This window comes from Nerophis lumbriciformis, linkage group LG07 (genome assembly GCF_033978685.3).
Source record: "Nerophis lumbriciformis linkage group LG07, RoL_Nlum_v2.1, whole genome shotgun sequence".
In the NCBI taxonomy this organism is placed as follows: domain Eukaryota; kingdom Metazoa; phylum Chordata; class Actinopteri; order Syngnathiformes; family Syngnathidae; genus Nerophis; species Nerophis lumbriciformis.
This window is the reverse complement of record NC_084554.2, coordinates 42,619,256-42,642,688: the sequence shown is the minus strand read 5'-3', so window position 1 is coordinate 42,642,688 and position 23,433 is coordinate 42,619,256. Positions and strand designations below refer to the sequence as shown.

General features: G+C 42.8%; 1 protein-coding gene across 1 annotated transcript in view; it reads left to right on the top strand.

Annotated features, from left to right (window-relative positions):
• LOC133609490 (cadherin-10-like) overlaps positions 1-22,688 on the top strand; it is a 91,110-nt gene extending 68,422 nt beyond the window's left edge. Inside the window, 10 exon segments of the mRNA XM_072913521.1 lie at positions 1,293-1,587; positions 7,313-7,432; positions 7,525-7,692; positions 7,772-7,953; positions 11,087-11,340; positions 11,414-11,554; positions 11,556-11,751; positions 14,050-14,158; positions 14,228-14,479; positions 16,800-22,688. Coding sequence (XP_072769622.1) covers positions 1,293-1,587; positions 7,313-7,432; positions 7,525-7,692; positions 7,772-7,953; positions 11,087-11,340; positions 11,414-11,554; positions 11,556-11,751; positions 14,050-14,158; positions 14,228-14,479; positions 16,800-17,290 — 2,208 coding nt within the window. The 3' untranslated portion in view covers positions 17,291-22,688.
• The last annotated feature ends 745 nt before the right edge of the window (positions 22,689-23,433 follow it).

The following is a 23,433-nucleotide window of genomic DNA, read 5'->3' as shown; positions in this document are numbered from 1 at the left end:
ACGTCCGCTTTTCATCCCTTCTAACAACGTGCCCGCCCAGTCACAAGATATGAGCGGCTTCTGTACGCACACACACGTAAATGCAAAGCATACTTCATCAACAGCGATACAGTTTACACTGAGAGTGGCCGTATAAGCAACTTTAACATTGTTAGAAATATACGCCACACTGTGAATCCACACCAAACAAGAATGACAAACACATTTTGGGAGAACATCCGCACAGGGCGCGGCGTGGTTTGGTGGTAGCGGAGGGTGTATATTGTAGTGGCCTAGTGGTTAGAGTGTCCGCCCTGAGATCGGTAAGTTGTGAGTTCAAACCCCGGCCTAGTCAGACCAAAGACTATAAAAAAACACAACAGAACAAATACCCAGAACCCTTTGCAGCACTAACTCTTCCGGGACTCCACAATATACGTCCCCGCTACCTCCAAACCCCTCCCCCCCCCCCCCCCCACACACACACACACAAACACACACCTTGTAGCGTCCGGGACGAGTTAGTGCTGCAAAGGGTTCTGGGTATTTGTTCTGTTGTGTTGTGTTGCTGAATATGCGGAGGATGAACCACTGCTTCGAGAAGCCAGCACGTAGTAAGAGTGATACGTTGGAGCAGAAGGAAGTTGAGAGAGTGAGCGAAAAAGTGACTGTGGAATTTGAAGCCATGCTATTTCGACATAGAGTGCTTACCCAAAGTAAACCGGAAAAACACGTGGACCGTACAGGCATACATCGAGTGAGTCACACTTTAATATTTATCAGGATACATGCAATATGTCATGCATGTATCATGACAGACGGCATATGCTGTCGAGCTAGCTGTGTACAAACAAAACGTAAAATGCGGGCTAATACTTTACAGATAGTGTAATATGATTGTTCATGTTTTTCAGTCAGTACAGATTGGTGTCTTATCACAGTGCTGTGCATTAAAAACTCAAACGCATTTTGTGCTAGCTTATCTCTTTCCGTAGTTAACTTTTACAGCTAACACCGAAGCACGCCAATGGGTTACTACGCTAGAAAAATAGTTCCTCAGTGTTCGCTCTTACAATAACAATGTTGCTACAGTTTGGATATTATACAGGCTACAAAACGTAAATGAAGTATTGTTGACGATTTTTTAATGTATTATTAAAGTGGAGAATTGATTGCAAAATTCCCCCAAAACTGCAGTTCCCTTTAAAAATGAATCTGAAATAAGTTGCTATTCGTTATTGAAAAAAAAAAAATCACGTTTTGTTGGTTTGTCGTCGTCTTGACCACTCAAAATCTCTCCATCTGCTCCCCAGCTGCGCTCCAACATGGACAAAGACGACGGAACGGTCAAGTACATCCTGACGGGGGACGGTGCCGGCACTCTCTTCCTGATCGACCAAAACTCCGGCGACATTCACGCCACCAAGAGGCTGGACCGCGAGGACAAGGCCATGTACACGCTGCACGCCAAGGTGGTGGACCGCACCACCAACCAGGAGCTGGAGCCCGACACAGAGTTCAATATCAAGATCCACGACATTAACGACAACGCCCCTAAATTCGAACGGGACGTCTACTTCGCCAACGTGCCGGAGATGTCGGACGTCGGTAAGTGCCCTACTTCTTAGGATGGCAAAAGTCAAAATGTACTAATTTGCATGTTACCAAAAATATATATTTTGATCAAGCTAGCAACAAACTATGAGCTATCGTTTGATTGCAAATAACATAATGATAGCGATAAAAGCATCCGACTTGAAAATTACTCAGGATTAAAGCTGTGTTTTTCCGGTTTTACGTAATGTAAGCTTGTTTTTGTCATTTCTTGTTCTTGTGGCGCTATGACTAATTCAAGCATAACGTCAGGGTGTTATCTTCATCCTATCGACCAATTATGATCCGGATTTGACTTTGTAGGCCGCAGATATCGGTTTGTGGAAAATTTCCAGACTTATCTTCCAAATGTATCACCATGCCCCGCCCACATCGTATCGATTAGGCTAGTGGTTCTTGAACTTTTTAGGGTAGGGATAGGATAGGTCTTTATTGTCATTGCAACAAGTACAACAAAACTATGTTTTCAGCACAACCCCGTTCAAGATTAGACAAACAAACAGTGTACAGGGTTACAGAACAGGAACGCTGATGGGTCGCCAGGAGGCGCCCTGTAAAAGGTGGGAAAAAGGTAAAACGCTGGAGAAGAAAATGAGTAAAAAAATGCAATCTAGACTGGGCTCCTAAGGGGGCCTAGTCTGGAGTGGGAAAAAACCTCCATGCAATGCACACATAAACATGTTACATTTAATCACGACAACTCGCAACAGAGGGGGGTGGGGGGAGTTGGGACCCTGGAGGTCGACTGCTGCTATGAAACGCTGCCAGCCATCCATCACCCCGAAGGGGAATCAAGCGGTGGTGAAGACGTGGGGTGGGGGGGGTGTACACCAAGTACCATATTAGAAAACACTTGGCTCTCCAAGTACCATCATAATGACCAACATTCAAATACAGTAGCGTAGTAGGTCTAAGTAAGTTAATATTTGTGGCCACTGTATCATTACCCACAGTTTGAACAGTAACACTGTATGAACATTAAGTTCCCAAGCGTGTGGAGTGACAGACATGACAGGACTGTTTGTGTCTTAATTGTTCATTTTGGGGTCGACTACGATCTACAGTAGTCGGATTGTACAAACCCCAAAACCAAGGTTGAAAACCAACATTGCATGCCCGTGACCTTTGATCCCTCAGGCGGTACTGCATCAGTGTGTAAAGGATATCACCACATGGGCTCAGGAACACTTCAGAAAACCACTGTCAGTAACTGCAGTTCGTCGCTACATCTGTAAGTGCAAGTTAAAAGTATACTACGCAAAGAAACACCCTGAAACGCCGCCAGCTTCTAAGATGAGGTTAGGATAAGAAGGTGCACTGTCGATATTCGGGTCTATTCAGGCGCACCTGATTATAAGGCACATTAAAAGTGTCATATTACGATTTTTTCTACAGTTAAAACACTTCCTTGTAGTCTACATAACGTGGACTGGTTTGGTCAAAATGTTGCATAGATTATGTTTCACAGACCATCTTCAAGATGCTTTCTGACCGCCTCGTCAGGATGTGCCGTTTTGTAGGCAGTCTTGTTTACGTGCCTCCACTTCAACAGCGTCTTCTCCTCGTCATCTTTGTTGCACTGGTAGTTTTTATCACTTCCATAGCGAGTCTACTCACACATTAGTTAGAACTGTGCGCTACGGAGGATGAATGAGCCACAACAAGAAGATAGAGGAAAAAAAAGAAGCTTATTGACTAGGACGTGGACTACACATTTTCTCGACTTATGCAGATCCCAAATACACAACAGCAGAAACAATACAGTGTATAAGTTGGTTTTGCATAATATTGCAAAAAAAAACCGCTAAATAATGTCTCCTAATAGGTACTATTTTGGGGTCTTTATACACACACCATAATAATACCCGTATGTTGAAGCACAGTACGTCTGAGTATGGTAGACGTAATGCTCCATCAAGAGGTGCGGCAACATAGTTACCAAAGTCATACTGAAACATTTTGACAGATTTTTGAGAGCTGTTTGTAATGTTCTCAATTATCAATGACATCAGTTTTGGTGTTGCTTGCTAGCGTCATTTATTGAACAGGTGTCAACCTCCAGTCCACATGTATCTCTTATCTGTGACTGCCATCTCCTGGTCACACATTTTACTTCATGCACCAAATAAAATTGCTTTGAGGTCAGTAAGCACAGCCAGAACTTAATACATACATTAAACCTAAAATTAAATATTTTTTTGGACCTCGGGCCCAACTTTTTCACTCCAGAGGGCCCCGGTGCCCACTCAAATATTAACACTGAATTAGCAATGTTACTCTTGACTTAAATTGTATTCAATAATTATATCTAACCTACCTACAGAATAAACCTTGTTAAATGATATGAATCCATGAACCATGAAACCAAAAGAAAGGACTCTTAAAAACCAATGAAAATAAATTTAAATACAATTACGCAGTGCTACAATAAATACATTAACTATATAATTTATAAATATTAATATTAGGGGTGTGGGAAAAAACGATTCAAATTCAAATCGCGATTCTCATTTTTCAAAAATCGATTTTTATTTTTATTTTTTATTTTTAATTTAAAAAAATATATATATATTAATCAATCCAACAAAATAATACAAAGCAATACCATAACAATGCAATCCAATTCCAAAACCAAACCCGACCCAGCAACACTCAGAACAGCAATAAACAGAGCAATTGAGAGACACAAACACGACACAGAACAATCCAAAAGTAGTGAAACAAAAATTAATATTATCAACAACAGTATCAATATTAGTAACAATTTCAACATAGCAGTGATTAAAAATCCCTCATTGACATTATCATTAGACATTTATAAAAAAAAAGAACATTAGTGTCACAGTGGCTTACACTTGCATCGCATCTCATAAGCTTGACAACACACTGTGTCCAATATTTTCACAAAGATAAAATAAGTCATATTTTTGGTTCATTTAATAGTTAAAACACATTTACATTATTGAAATCAGTTGATAAAACATTGTCCTTTACAATTATAAAAGCTTTTTACAAAAATGTACTACTCTGCTTGCATGTCAGCAGACTGGGGTGGATCCTGCTGAAATCCTATGTATTGAATGAATAGAGAATTGTTTTGAATCGGAAAAATATCGTTTTTGAATCGAGAATTGCGTTGAATCAAAAAAATCGATTTATAATCGAATCGTGACCCCAAATATTGATATTGAATCAAATCGTGGGACACCGAAAGATTCGCAGCCCTAATTAATATGTTTTAATAAACTGTCAAAATTTAAGAGAAAAAAAAAATACAGCTTCACCACTTGGTCATAATTTTTGCGCTTCAACTTTTTTACTTGTTTAATACTGTCGTTACTGCCGCATGTGGTGCAAAAAGTGTATTACAACTGAGTACCGCTGCGGCTCATATAGACCACAGCTAAAACAAATATTTTTTGGCGTTAGCAGCCCTATGGTAAAGAACTACAAGCACATCGGGTTAAGGCGCACTGTCGACTTTTGAGAAAATTAAAGTATTTTAAGTGAATCTTATAGTCCAAAATGAATAAAAAATAAATTATATAACGGTTGTAAGAGAAAAAAAAAAAGATTGTGATCAAACTAGGCTAGCAAGAGTAATTGGTATGATACATAATTGTGTTACTTTCTTCATCTCATCGCACCATACTTGCCAACCTTGAGACCTCCGATTTCGGGAGGTGGGGGGAGGTGGTGGGGGTGGGGTGGGCGTGGTCGGGGTGGGGCGGGGCGTGGCTGGGGCGTGGCTAAAATGGGAGGAGTATATTTACAGCTAGAATTCACCAAGTCAAGTATTTCATATATATATATATATATAAGAAATACTTGACGTTCAGTGAATTCTAGCTATATATTTTTATATATATATATATATATATATATATATATATATATATATACATGTATATATATATATATATTTATTTTATTATATAATATATATATATATAATAAAATATACATATATACCTATATATACCTATATATATATATATATATATATATATATATATATATATATATATATATATATAAAATACTTGAATTTCAGTGTTCATTTATTTACACATATACACACACATAACACTCATCTACTCATTGTTGAGTCAAGGGTTGAATTGTCCATCCTTGTTCTATTCTCTGTCACTATTTTTCGAACCATGCTGAACACCCTCTCTGATGATGCATTGCTGTGTGGCACGCACAAAAGTGCTTTCATCAGATGCACTAGATGACAGTATTGTCCTGTTTAAGAGTGTCACAACATTGCTGTTTACGGCAGACAAACTGCTTTACGGTATACAAAAACGTGACTGCTGTTGTTGTGTGTTGTTGCCGCGCTGGGAGGACGTTAATGAAACTGCCTAACAATAAACCCACATAAGAAACCAAGGACTCGCCCTCCATCATTCTACAGTTACAACGTGATTGGGCAGGTATGCTGTTTATATTGTGGGTTAGTGGACTCAGGTCCTCATGGACCTGAGTCCGCCTGAATTTCGGGAGATTTTCGGGAGAAAATTTGTCCCGGGAGGTTTTCGGGAGAGGAGCTGAATTTCGGGAGTCTCCCGGAAAATCCGGGAGGGTTGGCAAGTATGCATCGCACTGATGTTTCATTATATAACACAAACCAGAGTGAGCTATTAGCCTTTAAATACAAAAACAAAGCCGACAAGAAGCACGTTGGATTCATATGTATTGATTCATTAAGTTGGAGTCATGTTCTGTAAAACATGAACTAGTGAGTACGTGTTTGTGTGCTGATATATTCACTTCGAAGTTGTTTGGTCAGCCTCATTAAACATGCAAAACAAGCAATGTTATTTTCCATTTTTAATAGGCTATCCAAACGCTTTAGGTTCAGATTGTCAGTCTTTCCAATTAAAGGCTTTGCTCGGTAGCACTTATTCCATTCAAGTACATAAATAAACCAAACGGCCCGAATATAAACAGCGCTTATAAAGCATCATCCGCGCTAAGATTCTCAATTACACTGCCGCAAATGAATACAATTGAGCGGTTGAGGTGGGGGGGGGCTCGATCAAAAGCCAATTATCTACGTGACAAATAACAAAAAGCGGGTTTGGGATTCATGACGTCTCATGGCTAAAGATGGGCCGGGATCGCCATTAGTCATCGGCGCTAATAAACAGTTTGGACCGAACACTGGGCTTAATCAAGTCAGCCAGCCGTAGAAATGCAGCGGCCATCAGTCGTGGCATTAAGTGGGACAGATGTTCAAGGCTTCATTAGTATGCGCCGAGACGCCCCGACCCAAAACGGGACACGGCGGAGGCCAAGGACGGTATGAGCGGTGTGGCCCTGCGGATGATGTGAAGGTCGCAAGGACGCCTCTCTTTCTCCCCTTGAATTATTATTTTTACAGCAAAAAGCAGCCTTCATTAGTGTTCTGTCCGTGACATTTAGCTGCAATTAGCAGAATAAAATTGGGTCTGCGATGTTATGCAAATTCAAGATTTATTGCCAGGTTAACAAGGTTATTAAGAGACTCATCAGAGTAAAATGGGATGCACATTTGAGGGCTTTCATAGTTAGACAAGCAGTTAACTCATGTGGCTAGGGACTAGCAAACACCCAACTCCCTCTAGTGGCTGAAAAGTGCATTGCTTGTATGTAATGTAACCTGCAGATTTACTGCAAGAATGAATGGGCATGAATTTAGAACAAACAATTGTTATGCTTCCGTCCTCTGCAGGGACGTCGGTCGTCACGGTGACGGCCACGGATGCCGACGACCAAACGTACGGAAACAGCGCCAAGCTGGTCTACAGCATCCTGCAGGGACAGCCTTACTTCTCTGTGGACTCTGAGAACGGTATGACAAACCCCCGACTATACGGAGTATTAAAAGACGGGTTCTCCCGAACTCAAACTGCAGATCCTTTGAAAGTTTGGTTTTCATTCCAGGCACTATCAAGACAGCCCTTCCCGGCATGGATCGGGAGGTCAGGGAGGAGTACCAGGTGGTGATCCAGGCCAAGGACATGGCGGGACAGATGGGGGGCCTGTCGGGGACCACCACGGTCAGCATCACCCTCACCGACGTCAACGACAGCCCGCCCCGCTTTGCAAACCGTAAGCTGCAGAAAAGCGGACCCTTCTAATGACATGTAAAGGACACACCACCGAATCATGTGACCGTTGTCGCGTACAGATTCCTTCCGTGTCACCGCCATGGAGTCTACGGAGGTCGGCGCCGCCATCGGCCGCATCAAAGCCGATGACCCAGACGTGGGTCGGAACGCTGAGATGGAGTACACTGCGGTTGGCGGCCACGACATGTTCAACATTGTGACGGACAAGACCACGCAGGAAGGAGTGATCATCATCAAAAGGGTGATTTGTTGTTTATTCATTTACTACACCGCTGGTCCTTGTGAGGGTAAGGGAAAGGCACCAATAAAATTGACCCTAAAGGGTTTGCGGCCGATCTACTTTTATTGTAACTAGTCCATGGACGAGTACCCCGAATAGGACCAACAGTCTTACTGTTCTTCTGTAAGTCTCTGATCTCTAAAAAAGGTTCAAAATGCAATCAAAGGATCATTGAGAACTCATTAGACCCATTCAGGGTCTAAATGGGTACAATTCAGACCATTAAAATACTTAGAAAAACTGGGTTAGGGTGACGACAAATGACAGAGTACCTTCTAACCCTAAAGTTGGTCAGTGTTGACTTGTACCCTTTCCTAGCTGAATTTGGGTGAGAGGCAGGGTACACCCTGAACTAGCTTACCGGAAATCAGAGGGCCCGCATAGACGAAGAACCGCGGCACTCACATTTAACTTACAATCAACAGTCTTAAATTAACCCACATGATGTTTGAGGAAGGCGCAGTACCCGGAAAAAACAGAATGAAGAGAACAACCCAAACAGAGGTGTGCCTACAGAGATTCTCCGGACTGTGAGGCTAATATGCTAATCACTTACCCGCCGTGCTGTCAGATACAAGGTGTATTCGTATTAAACATATGTTGCAGTCAAATCGCTTTGGAAGACACTCAAGCATACAAGAAATACAATTAAAAGTTGTATACTTAGACAAATCAATGACTGGTCTGGCAATAACCGTATTTTCCGGACTATAAGGCGCACTTAAAATAATTTATTTTTCCTCAAAACTCGACAGTGCGCCTTATAATGTACGGAATAATTCTGGTTTTGCTTACCGACGTCGAAGCAATTTTATTTGGTACATGGTTTAATGATAAGTGTGACCAGTAGATGGCAGTCAAACATACGCGATATGGGTAGACTGCAATATGATGGCAATATGACTCAAGTAAACAACACCAACATGTTATATGTTCCATTGAAAATATAGAACATTACACACAGCGCTCACAAATCTATCAAAACGTTTTAGTACGACTTTGGTAAGCGATGAAGCCACATCGCTTGATGGATTGTACAGAACGGCGAATCCTGGAGCGACTGTCGGAAAGCGGCTTGAAGATGATCAGTAAAACATGACCTATGCAACATTTTGACCAAAGAACCACCATTACATGTTATGTAGACCACAAGAAAGTGTTTTCCATTTAGAAAAAAATAATAACATGACTCCTTTAATGCGCCCTATACATACTTGCCAACCTTGAGACCTCCGATTTTGGGAGGTGGGGGGGTGGGGGGCGTGGTCGGGGCGGGGTTGGGGGCGTGGTTAAGAGGGGAGGAGTATATTTACAGCTAGAATTCACCAAGTCAAGTATTTCATATATATATATATATATATATATATATATAAGAAATACTTGACTTTCAGTGAATTCTAGCTATATATATATATATATATATATATATATATATATATTTTATTATATATATATATATATATATATATATATATATATATATATATATTTATTTATTTTATTATATATATATATTTATTTTATTATATATATATATATATATATATATATATATATATATATATATATATATATATATATATATAAATAAGAGAAATACTTGAATATCAGTGTTCATTTATTTACACATATACACACACATAACACTCATCTACTCATTGTTGAGTTAAGGGTTGAATTGTCCATCCTTGTTTTATTTTCTGTCACTATTGTTCTAACCATGCTGAACACCCTCTCTGATGATGCATTCTGCTTCGTCTCCTTGTTGTGTGCGCAGTTATGCACTGCACTCTCTAAAAGCCCTAGATGTTAATGTCACATATGCATGTACAGTAGATGGCAGTATTGTCCTGTTTAAGAGTATCACAACATTGCTCTTTACGGCAGACAAACTGCTTTACGGTAGACAAAAACGTGACTGCTGTTGTTGTGTGTCGTTGCCGCGCTGGGAGGACGTTAATGAAACTGCCTAACAATAAACCCACATAAGAAACCAAGAACTCGCCGTCGATCATTCTACAGTTATAACGTGATTGGGCAGGCATGCTGTTTATATTGTGGGAAAGCGGACGTGAAAACAGGCTGTCGACATGTCACTCAGGTCCGCCTGAATTTCGGGAGATTTTCGGGAGAAAATTTGTCCCGGGAGGTTTTCGGGAGAGGCGCTGAATTTCGGAAGTCTCCCGGGAAATCTGGGAGGGTTGGCAAGTATGGCCCTATAATCCGGTGCGCCTTATATATGAAAAAAGATCGAAAATAGACCATTCATCGGCAGTGCGCTTTATAATCCGGTGTGGCCTATGGTCTTGCTTGACGGAGAGTGGCCAACCTTGCTCCAATTTTGCAGACATGCTAAAAATGTGTACCACATTCGGTGGTGATTCCGCTAAACAACTTAAAGTTACAGCACACTGGGTTATTTCGTGGGCAACATTGAGCTGCGGGAGAAATTTCAAGCCAATCCAACCTACCCTTTTGTGCCCAGCGGTTCAGGATGAGAAGAGTAGCACCATTTGAGCATATTTATATTTTCACAAGATTTAATCTTTTTAGGGATCATTCTTGTACCAACACATCAAACAGCCCTCGAGACATTTTAAATGTTCCAGTTTAATGTTGCCAATTTTTTTTCCTTCATTTAAAATATGTCCAACTGTTTAAAGGCTGCCATTGTTATCGCTCTTTTTTTTTATACTACCGAGTAACTTTTTAAGCGTGGATGAGGTGAAATGTGGCGTATTTCCTGCATGCTTTCATTTAACTTCACTTTTATCAGCCTGCCGGTTTCCCAGCGAGAAGCAGAAACTTCAATGCAGAGGCACAATCACAGCGTCCTGGATTATAGCGAGAGCGCTGCCTGATAACGCATAAGAAAAGACTAAATGACAGCATTTGCTTTGGAAATAAAACCAGCTATCCTAAACCTTTGAAATTATTCTTTTAGTTCATCCTTTTCCCCGCAGATCTTCCACATCAGCATTCCTCACTCAGGCTTCTAACTTTTAAAAGTGTGGCTGAGATAACGGCCGACAAATAGAACACGGCCAAGTGCCTATTAAGATTCCTTCTTGATGCTGATCCCTCTCGGCTCCAGGCGCTGGATTACGAAAGCAAGAGGGACTACGAGTTCAAGGTGGAGGTGAGGAACACGTACTTGGACGCCAGGTACATCCAAGGCCTGCAGTTCAAGGACTACGCCACGGTCAAGGTGACGGTGGAGAACGTGGATGAGCCGCCCGTTTTCACCCGCAACCCGTACATCATCGAGGTGCACGAGGACACGGCTGCCGGCAGCTTTGTGGGCGTGGTGTCGGCCAGGGACCCTGATGTTGAGAACAAGCCGGTCAAGTACGTACAATGATCATTTGGACGGAACTGAAACTGGAAAGATATTTGTTTACATTTCATGGCGCTTTTGCAGATACTCCATTGACCGCCATACAGACCTCGAGAGGCTGTTCAACATCGATTCTTCGAACGGCACTATCACAACTCGCAAAGCTTTGGACAGAGAAATGTCCAAATGGCATAATATCTCAGTGATGGCTGCTGAAATAAGTACGACTTCCAGGTTTTCTCCTTGCTGATGTTTTGTTAGCGTTTCTAACCAATGGCTATCGCCCTTATTTTGTGCTAGATAACCCACGGCAGATCGCCCGCGTACCCGTATTCATCAAAGTGTTGGACGTTAACGACAACGCACCAGAGTTCGCCATGTCCTACGACACATTTGTCTGCGAGAACGTCAAAGCGGGACAGGTAGGTAGCATTAACTACGAGTCGTTACAGCTGATCCAGTCTTATTAATGGGGAACATTATCATAATTTCAGAAGGGTTAAAACCATTAAAAATCCGTTCCCAGTGGCTTATTTTATTTTTCGAAGTTTTTTTTTAAATTTTACCCATCACGCAATATCCCCAAAAAAAGCTTCAAAGTGCCTGATTTTAACCATCGTTATATACACCCGTCCATTTTCCTGTGACGTCACACAGTGATGCCAATACAAACAAACATGGCGGATAGAACAGCAAGGTATAGCATACTTGCCAACCTTGAGACCTCCGATTTCGGGAGGTGGGGGGTGGGGGGTGGGGGGCAGGGCGGGGGCGTGGGGCGTGGGGCGTGGTTGGGGGCGTGGTTAAGAGGGGAGGAGTATATTTACAGCTTGAATTTACCAAGTCAAGTATTTTATATATATATATATATATATATATATATATATATATATATATATATATATAAGAAATACTTGACTTTCAGTGAATTCTAGCTATAAATATATATTTATTTTAGTATATATATATATATATATATATATATATATATATATATATATATATATATATATATATATATATATATATATATAAATAAGAGAAATACTTGAATTTCAGTGTTCATTTATTTACACATATACACACACATAACACTCATCTACTCATTGTTGAGTTAAGGGTTGAATTGTCCATCCTTCTTCTATTCTCTGTCACTATTTTTCGAACCATGCTGACTCTGATGATGCATTGCTGTGTGGCACGCACACAAGTGCCTTCATCAAATGCACTAGATGGCAGTATTGTCCTGTTTAAGAGTGTCACAACATTGCTGTTTACGGCAGACGAACTGCTTTACGGTAGAGGAAAACACGTCACTCAGGTCCGCATGGAGCTGAAGGGGGCGTGGCCTCCAGCTCCGCCTGAATTTCGGGAGGTTTTCGGGAGAGGCGCTGAATTTCGGGAGTCTCCCGGAAAATCCAGGAGGGTTGGCGAGTATGAGGTATAGCGACATTAGCTCGGATTCAGACTTGGATTTCAGCGGCTTAACACTGTCTGATAAGATAATTACTAATAACTATGAACTAGGTGTACAGCATATGAAATACATTTGGCAACAACATGCACTTTGAGAGTGCAGACAGCCCATTTCAGGCGCGCTAAGAACATATTTTTCCACGATTTCAGCACTCAGGTTAACCATACCTAAATAGATACAAAATACTGCATTACACAAGACTACCCGAATGTACTCGAATGATTGAAAAAAATAAAAGTTTTTGAGCTAAATTATTGGTAAACACAGTTTATGTATAATAATTTACGTAAAACCGCGAGTAATGAATAAAGTTTTCATCAATTAATATATTCTGTAGACATACCCTCATCCGCTCTCTTTCCCTGAAAGCTGATCTGTCCAGTTTTGGAGTTGATGTCAGCAGGCCAGGGAAGCTAGGGTCGATATTCTTCTCTTGATCATCTTCGGTGGCATAAGGGACGGTAGACGCGGTGTGACCCAAGACATCCAGGGGGTTTAGCTCGCTCGTCTGCGGGAACAAACTGCCGCCATTGCTTGCCGTGCTACTGAGGTCCTTTGTCCCTGAATAGCTCACACATTCCGGCAGATTCAATGGGGGTCTGGCGGCAGATTTCTTTGACTTTATCGTTGGAAATGCATCTGCTTTGAGTGTCGCAGGATATCCACACATTCTTGCCATCTCTGTCGTAGCATAGCTTTCGTCGGTAAAGTGTGCGGAACAAACGACTGACCATTTCGTCGGCTTTCCCCACAGCCTCGTATTTTGAACAAATTTCGTCCAATTTCTTGCCACTTTCGCATCTTTGGGCCACTGGTGCAACTTGTATCCGTCCCTGTTCGTGTTGTTATGAGAGCGAATAATAGAAAGGCGTTTAATTTGCCAAAATTCACCCATTTAGAGTTCGGAAATCGGTTAAAAAAAAAATGGTCTTTTTTCTGCAACATCAAGGTATATATTGACACTTACATAGGTCTGGTGATAATGTTCCCCTTTAAAACACACAAATTGTCTACGTCTCGCTCTGTGAGTGACAAAGTGAAGTTGGGAGAACAATTTCAAACTGTCATTGGGCACCAGACCAGTTGGCAGTCAAGCCAAAGCAGAAAAAAAAATGGCTGACATTGACAGAGAAAGAAGGTTGTTAGCACTTTAGCGGCATCATCCAAGAGTTGTCAGCAAATCCCTTAACGAGCTAATTGCAGATCATTCAGATGCTTGTTTTTTTCCCCTCTTCTTTTCCAGTTGATCCAGACCATAAGTGCTGTGGACACAGACGAGCCTCTCGTAGGACACAAGTTCGTCTTCAGTATAAGTCCTCAAAACCCAAACTTTACCATCAATGACAGAGAAGGTAAGACGACCCGAATTTACCGTCAGGAATTATCTGCCATATTGCAAAGTCTACTTTTTCTATCTTCAGATAACACCGCCAACATTCTGACCCGGCGAGGAGGTTTCAGCCGGCGGGAGATGAGTGTCTACTTCCTGCCCGTGGTGATCTCGGACAATGACTACCCCATTCAGAGCAGCACGAGCACGCTGCTGGTTCGCGTGTGCGCTTGTGACCGCCGCGGCAACATGCAGTCGTGCAGCCCCGAGGTGCTACCCTTTTCTGACGGGCTGACCACTGGTGCCCTGGTGGCCATCTTGCTGTGTGTCATCATTCTGCTCAGTGAGTACAAGATCGAGCATTTGGAACCATGTTTTTGGTCCAGGAGCAAAAATTTGGGGGGGCTGCTGGATGTCTGTTCTGCCAGAGAATGTCAATGGTTTTTAGAATTCAGGGGCAACGGATCGGGTCTAATCCAACCAGAGTGCACTTGGGATACTGACCACCATGATCCCTTCTTGTTATCTGACAAGTTTTGCACTTACCAAATCTCATATGTAAGTTTTGAGTTGTAATGGCAGAATTCATATTTTAGTAATTTATTGTCCAAAACCGCAATTGTAGTCTATGTGATTTCGTGGTGGTTTATTTGCATTAACTGCCAGTCCTTGGTTTTTCGGATTTAAGACACCTTTTATGGCCTATGCATTTTTGGAGCCCATTAGGTATGTCTCCAAGGCCCCACCTCTGTGAATAGGACAAAGACTGCTGTGATGTTGGTTGATCACTAAATTGTTTCCTCTCAAATGTTCCTCTCAAAACAGGTTTATTTTACAAAACCCAAAACCAGTGAAGTTGGCACGTTGTGTAATTCGTAAATAAAAACAGAATACAATGATTTGCTAATCCTTTTCAATTTATATTCAATTGAATACACTGCAAAGACAAGATATGTAATGTTCGAACTGAGAAACTTTATTTTTTTTTTGCAAATAATCATCAACTTAGAATTTAATGGCAGCAACACATTGCAAAAAAGTTGGCACGGGGGCATTTTTACCACTGTGTTACATGGCCTTTCCTTTTAACAACACTCAGTAAACATTTGGGAACAGAGGAGACCAATTTTTGAAGCTTTTCAAGTGGAATTATTTCCCATTCTTGCTTGATGTACAGCTTAAGTTGTTCAACAGTCCGGGGTCTCTGGTATTTGACGCTTCATAATGCACCACACATTTTCAATGGGAGACAGGTCTGGACTACAGGCAGGCCAGTCTAGTACCCGCACTCTTTTACTATGAAGCCAAGCTGTTGTAACACGTGGCTTGGCATTGTCTTGCTGAAATAAGCAGGGGCGTCCATGATAACGTTGCTTGGATGGCAACATATGTTGCTCCAAAACCTGTATGTACCTTTCAGCATTAATGGTGCCTTCACAGATGTGTAAGTTACCAATTGCCTTGGGCACTAATACACCCCCATACCATCACAGATGCTGGCTTTTCAGCTTTTCCCCTTTAACAATCCGGATAGTACTTTTCCTCTTTGGTCCGGAGGACACAACGTCCACAGTTTCCAAAAACAATTTGAAATGTGAACTCGTCAGACCACAGAACACTTTTACACTTTGAATCAGTCCATCTTAGATGAGCTCGGGCCCAGCGAAGCCAGCAGTGTTTCTGGGTGTTGTTGATAAATGGATTTTGCTTTGTTGGTTTTCAGCCTTGCAGTGATTTCTCCAGATGCTCTGAACCTTTTGATGATATTACACACCGTAGATGGTAAAATCCCTAAATTCCTTGCAATAGCTCATTGAGAAATGTTGTTCTTTTTTGCCACTTGTGCCAGCTTTTTTGAAACATGTTGCAGGCATCAAATTCTAAATGAGCTAATATTTGCAAAAAATGAAGTTTTCCAGTTCGAACGTTAACTGCTTGTTTACGATTTGCAAATCTTTGTATTCTGTTTTTATTTACGATTTACACGACGTGCCAACTTCACTGGTTTTGAGTTTTTGTATGAACCTTGCCCAATGTTTAACCAAAACATTCCTGTTCTTGCTAGTGTGACAATGTAGATAGGAGAAACCCTTCCTCCTTTGTAATTTGATGTTATTTGAGTACTCAATTAAATACCTAAAAATACCTTATTTTTGTATCTGTTGCATACGAAAAATTCCAAAACAGTCTCCCCTTGCCATGTTGAAGTAACCTCACCGGGGTCCTATAAACAGCCACCTTGCCTTGCGTCCTCGTGCGACCCAACTGCTACACTGCCGTAATCAACACTCAGGCGGGAGCCCGAGTATACAACTCCCTCGCCTGCTGAGAGGACTTGACAAAAAAAATAAAAAATCGGAGCTTGCTTTTTAAATGTCACTTAAAGGGATTGTGAGTCAGAGGGTATTGAAAGTATCCTCCAACCACGATGCATTTTCATCCAGTCAATGTGCCATTCAATGGGAAAAGAAAGAAAAAGCTTTCCCACTGAATCTTTGATAAAAGGGAGGCGAACGCCCGGGGCTGCACTGGAGATGTATCAATGGCCGCAAATGTGTTCTCCTCCCTCTGCACTTTCGCTCGCCAACGCACGCCACTGTACACGCTACCACGCACACAGCTTACGACATCCTCTCCCTCTCCTCGTTTTTTTTTTTGTGCAGTGATCGTGGTGTTGTTTGCCGCCCTGAGGAGGCAGCGGAAGAAAGAGCCGCTGATCATCTCCAAAGACGACGTCCGAGACAACGTCGTCAGCTACAACGACGAGGGCGGCGGCGAGGAGGACACGCAGGCCTTCGACATCGGGACGCTGCGCAACCCCGAGGTGATGGACGCAAACAAGCTGCGCCGGGACATCATACCCGAAATGCTCTTTTCCTTCCGGAGGACGTCGCCCATAAAGGATAACGCGGATGTCCGAGACTTCATTAACGGGAGGCTTCAAGAAAACGACTCCGACCCCACGGCGCCCCCCTATGACTCCCTGGCTACGTACGCCTACGAGGGAAGCGGCTCGCTGGCGGAATCTCTCAGCTCGTTGGAGTCCGCCGCCACTGAGGGTGACCAGGAGTACGATTACCTCAGCAGCTGGGGGCCGCAGTTCAAGAAGCTGGCGGAGATGTACATCGGGAGAAGCCCGGACCGAGATACCTAGAAGTTATCCCAAACCGAGATACCTAGAAGGTATCCCAGACCGAGATACCTAGAAGGTATCCCAGACCGAGATACCGAGAAGGTATCCCAGACCGAGATACCGAGAAGGTATCCCAGACCAAGATACCGAGAAGGTATCCCAGACCGAGATACCGAGAAGGTATCCCAGACCGAGATACCGAGAAGGTATCCCAGACCGAGATACCGAGAAGGTATCCCAGACCGAGATACCGAGAAGGTATCCCAGACCGAGATACCTAGAAGGTATCCCAGACCGAGATACCTAGAAGGTATCCCAGACCGAGATACCGAGAAGGTATCCCAGACCGAGATACCGAGAAGGTATCCCAGACCGAGATACCGAGAAGGTATCCCAGACCGAGATACCTAGAAGGTATCCCAGACCGAGATACCTAGAAGGTATCCCAGACCGAGATACCTAGAAGGTATCCCAGACCGAGATACCTAGAAGGTATCCCAGACCGAGATACCTAGAAGGTATCCCAGACCGAGAGACCTAGAAGGTATCCCAGACCGAGAGACCTAGAAGGTATCCCGGTCTGTTTGGTAGCGAGCTAGCCAGACCCCTATTTGTCCAACTAGCCTGCGAGCTATCAACTACCTATGTATCAAACTATCTATCCATTCATGTCTGGTTCGCTAGCTAGCGCGCTAGTTGTCTGTTTGACTCCGAAGGTCGCCACCATCCGCCGGAGACGGGGGCATACTTGCCAACCCTCCTGATTTTCCCGGGAGACTCCCGAATTTCAGTGCCCCTCCCGAAAATCTCCCGGGACAACTATTCTCCCGAATTTCTCCCGATTTCCACCCAGACAACAATACAGGGGGCGTGCCTCGAAGGCACTGCCTTTAGCGTCCTCTACAAATATTGGTATCGGGACAACACTACGTTCTAGTTTTTAACACTTGATTACGCTTTTTACAACTAAATGCTTGTTCTGTTTGGTTAGTTTGATCACACGCCTTACATTTTTTATTTTTTGGCAACCTAATGCCAATTATTCCACTTCCCCGCTAGCGTAGTTGGATCAAAATGGTTGTTTTTTTGTTTTTTTTAAGATGTCCGATAATATCGGCCTGCCGATAAATGCTTGAAAATGTAATATCGGAAATTATCGGTATCGGTTTCAACCGCCCAATTTTCCCTGCAGACTCCCGAATTTCAGTGCCCCTCCCGAAAATCTCCCGGGACAACTATTCTCCTGAATTTCTCCCGATTTCCACCCAGACAACAATACAGGGGGCGTGCCTCGAAGGCACTGCCTTTAGCGTCCTCTACAAATATTGGTATCGGGACAACACTACGTTCTAGTTTTTAACACTTGATTACGCTTTTTACAACTAAATGCTTGTTCTGTTTGGTTAGTTTGATCACACGCCTTACATTTTTTATTTTTTGGCAACCTAATGCCAATTATTCCACTTCCCCGCTAGCGTAGTTGGATCAAAATGGTTGTTTTTTTATTTTTTTAGAGATGTCCGATAATATCGGCCTGCCGATAAATGCTTGAAAATGTAATATCGGAAATTATCGGTATCGGTTTCAACTACCCAATTTTCCCGGGAGACTCCCGAATTTCAGTGCCCATCCCGAAAATCTCCCGGGACAACTATTTTCCCGAATTTCTCCCGATTTCCACCCAGACAACAATACAGGGGGTGTGCCTTGAAGGCACTGCCTTTAGCGTCCTCTACAAATATTGGTATCGGGACAACAATATGTTCTAGTTTTTAACACTTGATTACGCTTTTTACAACAAAATGCTTGTTCTGTTTGGTTAGTTTGATCACAAGCCTTACATTTTTTATTTTTTGGCAACCTAATGCTAATTATTCCACTTCCCCGCTAGCGTAGTTGGATCAAAATGTTTTTTTTTTTGTTTTTTTTAAAGATGTCCGATAATATCGGCCTGCCGATAAATGCTTGAAAATGTAATATCGGAAATTTTTGGTATCGGTTTCAACCGCCCGATTTTCCCGGGAGACTCCCGAATTTCAGTGCCCATCCCGAAAATCTCCCGGGACAACTATCCTCCCGAATTTCTCCCGATTTCCACCCAGACAACAATACTGGGGGCGTGCCTCGAAGGCAGTGCCTTTAGCGTCCTCTACAAATATTGGTATCGGGACAACAATATGTTCTAGTTTTTAACACTTGATTACGTTTTTTACAACAAAATGCTTGTTCTGTTTGGTTAGTTTGATCACAAGCCTTACATTTTTGATTTTTTGGCAACCGAATGCTAATTATTCCACTTCCCCACTAGCGTAGTTGGATCAAAATGGTTGGGTTTTTTTTTGTTTTTTTTAGAGATGCCGATAAATGCTTAAAAATGTAATATCGGAAATTATCGGTATCGGTTTCAACCCCCCGATTTTCCCGGGAGACTCCCGAATTTCAGTGCCCCTCCCGAAAAATCTCCCGGGGAAACCACTCTCCCGAATATCTGCCGATTTCCACCCGGACAACATTATTGGGGGCGTGCCTTAAAGGCACTGCCTTTAGCGTCCTCTACAACCTGTCGTCACGTCCGCTTTTCCTCCATACAAACAGCGTGTCGGCCCTGTTACATAGCATATGCGGCTTTTTCACACACACAAGTGAATGCATTCATACTTGGTCAACAGACATACAGGTAACACTGAGGGTGGCCGTATAAACAACTTTAACACTGTTACAAATATGCGCCACACTGTGGACGCACACCAAACAAGAATGGCAAACACATTTCGGGAGAACATCCACACCGTAACACAACAGAACAAATACCCAGAAACCCTTGCAGCACTAACTCTTCCGGGACGCTACAATATACACCCCCCGCTACCACCAAACCCCGCCCACCTCAACCCCGCCCCCCCCAAATTTCCCGAATTCGGAGATCTCAAGGTTGGCAAGTATGGACGGGGGAGGAACTTTTACTGTTTTTTGGTCATAAGTAAAGATGCCTTTTAGGACTTTTTTTGTGAACAATGGCGTGAAAATGTGTTTTGTATTTGAGCAGAGAGATAGCAGTATTGTATACTATCAATGTTTCATGGCATTGGATTGTGTTTTTTTTGGGGGGGGGTCGGGTTGAGCGGCGTTCCCCACCCGTTCCATTGAATACTGTACAAAAAGTGTTTTTCAACATTCTATATACTATTTGCTATTATTTGTCTGACAAGCAAATGTCCATGTGAATGGTCGGTGCGGTTCCTTTTGTCACACTGGTGTCATTTCATCACGTAGGCGTAAACATGTAACCAGAAAACGTGTACGTTGTAGGCAAACACTGGATTCATGCTGCTTGAATGCCGAGTCACATTGTTTTATATTTATATTTTTATACTTATTTTTTATAATAAAATGTGGCAAAAAAAAAAAAAAAAAAAAAAAAAAAATCTGGTTCCAGGTCTTTGAGGAGTGTTTATTCCTGTGATGATTGCCTTAATAAGGTCGGACTCGGTAGTCGCAACTAATTGGCTCTCAGTGGCCAGTGGTGAACTTTAAAGGGAATGAAGCTGCCTCCCTCCTCGGGGTTTCCATCTCGGCAGCGAGACCACTCACTGGACTCGCCACGTGACCGCGGGACTAAGTAGAACATGTCTCGTTTGATGTAAGAAAGCCATATGCATGTCACATGGAATAAAACATGACGATGGTGAATGAGCTGTGGGACGTAGCGACAACCCTGCTTGGTGTGGACCCCGGCCAGAATGTTCCGCTTGACTGACTGCAGCCTTCGTCAGTTGATACTTGTTACGCAAGAGGTGCTCAAAGGTTTTGCACACATCCAGAACGTTATCCCCGGCGTTTCCGGGTGTTGTTGATAAATGGCTTTGGCTTTGCATAGTAGAGTTTTAATGTAGCAACCAACTGTAGTTACTGACAGTGGTTTTCTGAAGTGTTCCTGAGCCCACTTCAAATCTAAAAAAAAATTCTGAAACCCCCCGCAGTCTCAGGTGAAACATTTTTCTAGTTATTCCACGGGGGTCTCTTTGTGGTTTTTCGCGGTACACACAAAAAAGCAAACGCAAAACGGAACACAAGTTTGAATACCGCGACGTGGACCACCTGCGGGGTTCTCCGCAATGTTTTCCGTCAAAGACTTCATGAGGTAGGATTGGACTCCAAAACCCGGTCCACAGGATTGTGGTGATCCGTGATTTTCCACCGTCACACAAAACCCAAAACCAGTGAAGTTGTCACGTTGTGTAAATGGTAAATAAAAACAGAATACAATGATTTGCAAATCCTTTTCAACTTATACTCAATTGAATAGACTACAAAGACAAGATATTTAATGTTCGAACAGAGAAATAATCATTAACTTAGAATTTAATGGCAGCAACACATTGCAAAAAAGTTAGCACATGGACATGTTCACCACTGTGTTACATGGCCTTTCCTTTTAACAACACTCAGTAAACGTTTGGTAACTGAGGTGACACATTTTTGAAGCTTTTTAGGTGGAATTATTTCCCATTCTTGCTTGATGTACAGCTTAAGTTGTTCAAGAGTCCGGGGGTCTCCGTTGTGGTATTTTAGGCTTCATAATGCGGCACACATTTTCAATGGGAGACATGTCCGGACTACAGGCAGGCCAGTCTAGTACCCACACTATTTTACTATGAAGCCACGCTGTTGTAACACGTGGCTTGGCATTGTCTTGCTGAAATAAGCAGGGGCGTCCATGGTAACATTGCTTGGACGGCAACATATGTTGCTCCAAAACCTTTGTGTACCTTTCAGCATTAATGGTGCCTTCACAGATGTGTAAGTTACCCATGCCTTGGGCACTAATACACCCCAATACCATCACAGATGCTGGCTTTTGAACTTTCCGCCTATAACAATCCGGATGGTTCTATTCCTCTTTGTTCCGGAGGACACAACATCCACAGTTTCCAAAAAACAATTTGAAATGTGGACTAGTCAGACCACAGAACACTTTTCCACTTTGCATCAGTCCATCTTAGATGAGCTCGGGCCCAGCGCAGTCGGCGGTGTTTCTGGGTGTTGTTGATAAATGGCTTTCGCTTTGCATAGTAGAGTTTTAACTTGCATTACAGATTCAGCGACCAACTGTAATTACTGGCAGTGGTTTTCTAAAGTGTTCCTGAGCCCATGTGGTGATATCCTTTACACAATGATGTTAGTTTTTTTAATGCAGTTCCGCCTGAGGGATCGAAGGTCACGGGCATTCGATGTTGGTTTTCAGCCTTGCTGCTTACGTGCAGTGATTTCTCCAGATTCTCCGAACCTTTTGATGATATTACGGACCGTAGATGGTGAAATTTCTAAATTCCTTGCAATAGCTGGTTGAGAAATGACATTTGTTCACAAAGTGGTGACCCTCGCCCCATCCTTGTTTGTGAATGACTGAGCATTTCATGGAAGCTGCTTTTATACCCAATCATGGCACTCACCTCTTCCAAATTACCCTGTTCACCTGTGGGATGTTCCAAATAAGTGTTTTTTTTTAGCATTCCTCAACTTCCTCAGTCTTTTTTGCCATTTGTGCCAGCTTTTTTGAAACATGTTGCAGGCATCAAATTCCAAATGAGCTAATACTTGCAAAAAAAATAAAGTTTTCCAGTTGGAACGTTAAGTCTTTGCAGTCTATTCAATTGAATATAAGTTGAAAAGGATTAGCAAATCATTGTAGTCTGTTTTTATTTACCTTTTCCACAACGTGCCGACTTCACGGGTTTTGGGTTCCGTACAAAACTGGTCTAAGATCTGAAAAGACACAAAACGACGACAAATTCAGCAGATCCTTCTCCTCAGCTCCCCCCCCCAGACCATCTGCGAGTCCCTGAGAGTCCTGACACCTTTCCACCACGAGCAGGAGGTTGAAGCCCCGGCCTTCACACCAACACACGCCTCACTGAACCTGGATGAGCTCCCACCGCGGACTTCCAGGCATCCAGATTGCGCTCCCGTTCATTTTGTCCGAACAGAACGCGGCCTTTTAATTCTCGCCCTTCGTCTGGCTCCTCGCTGCGCACACCTTGAAAAGACTTCGGGTCGTGCAGGCGTCCTGCGCTCGGCTTGACCGACTGTCGCGCAGCGTGGTGCGGCGCGGGGCCCGTGGAGAAAACCCATTACTGTAAAGCTTGGCGGAATCCTGAAGGTGC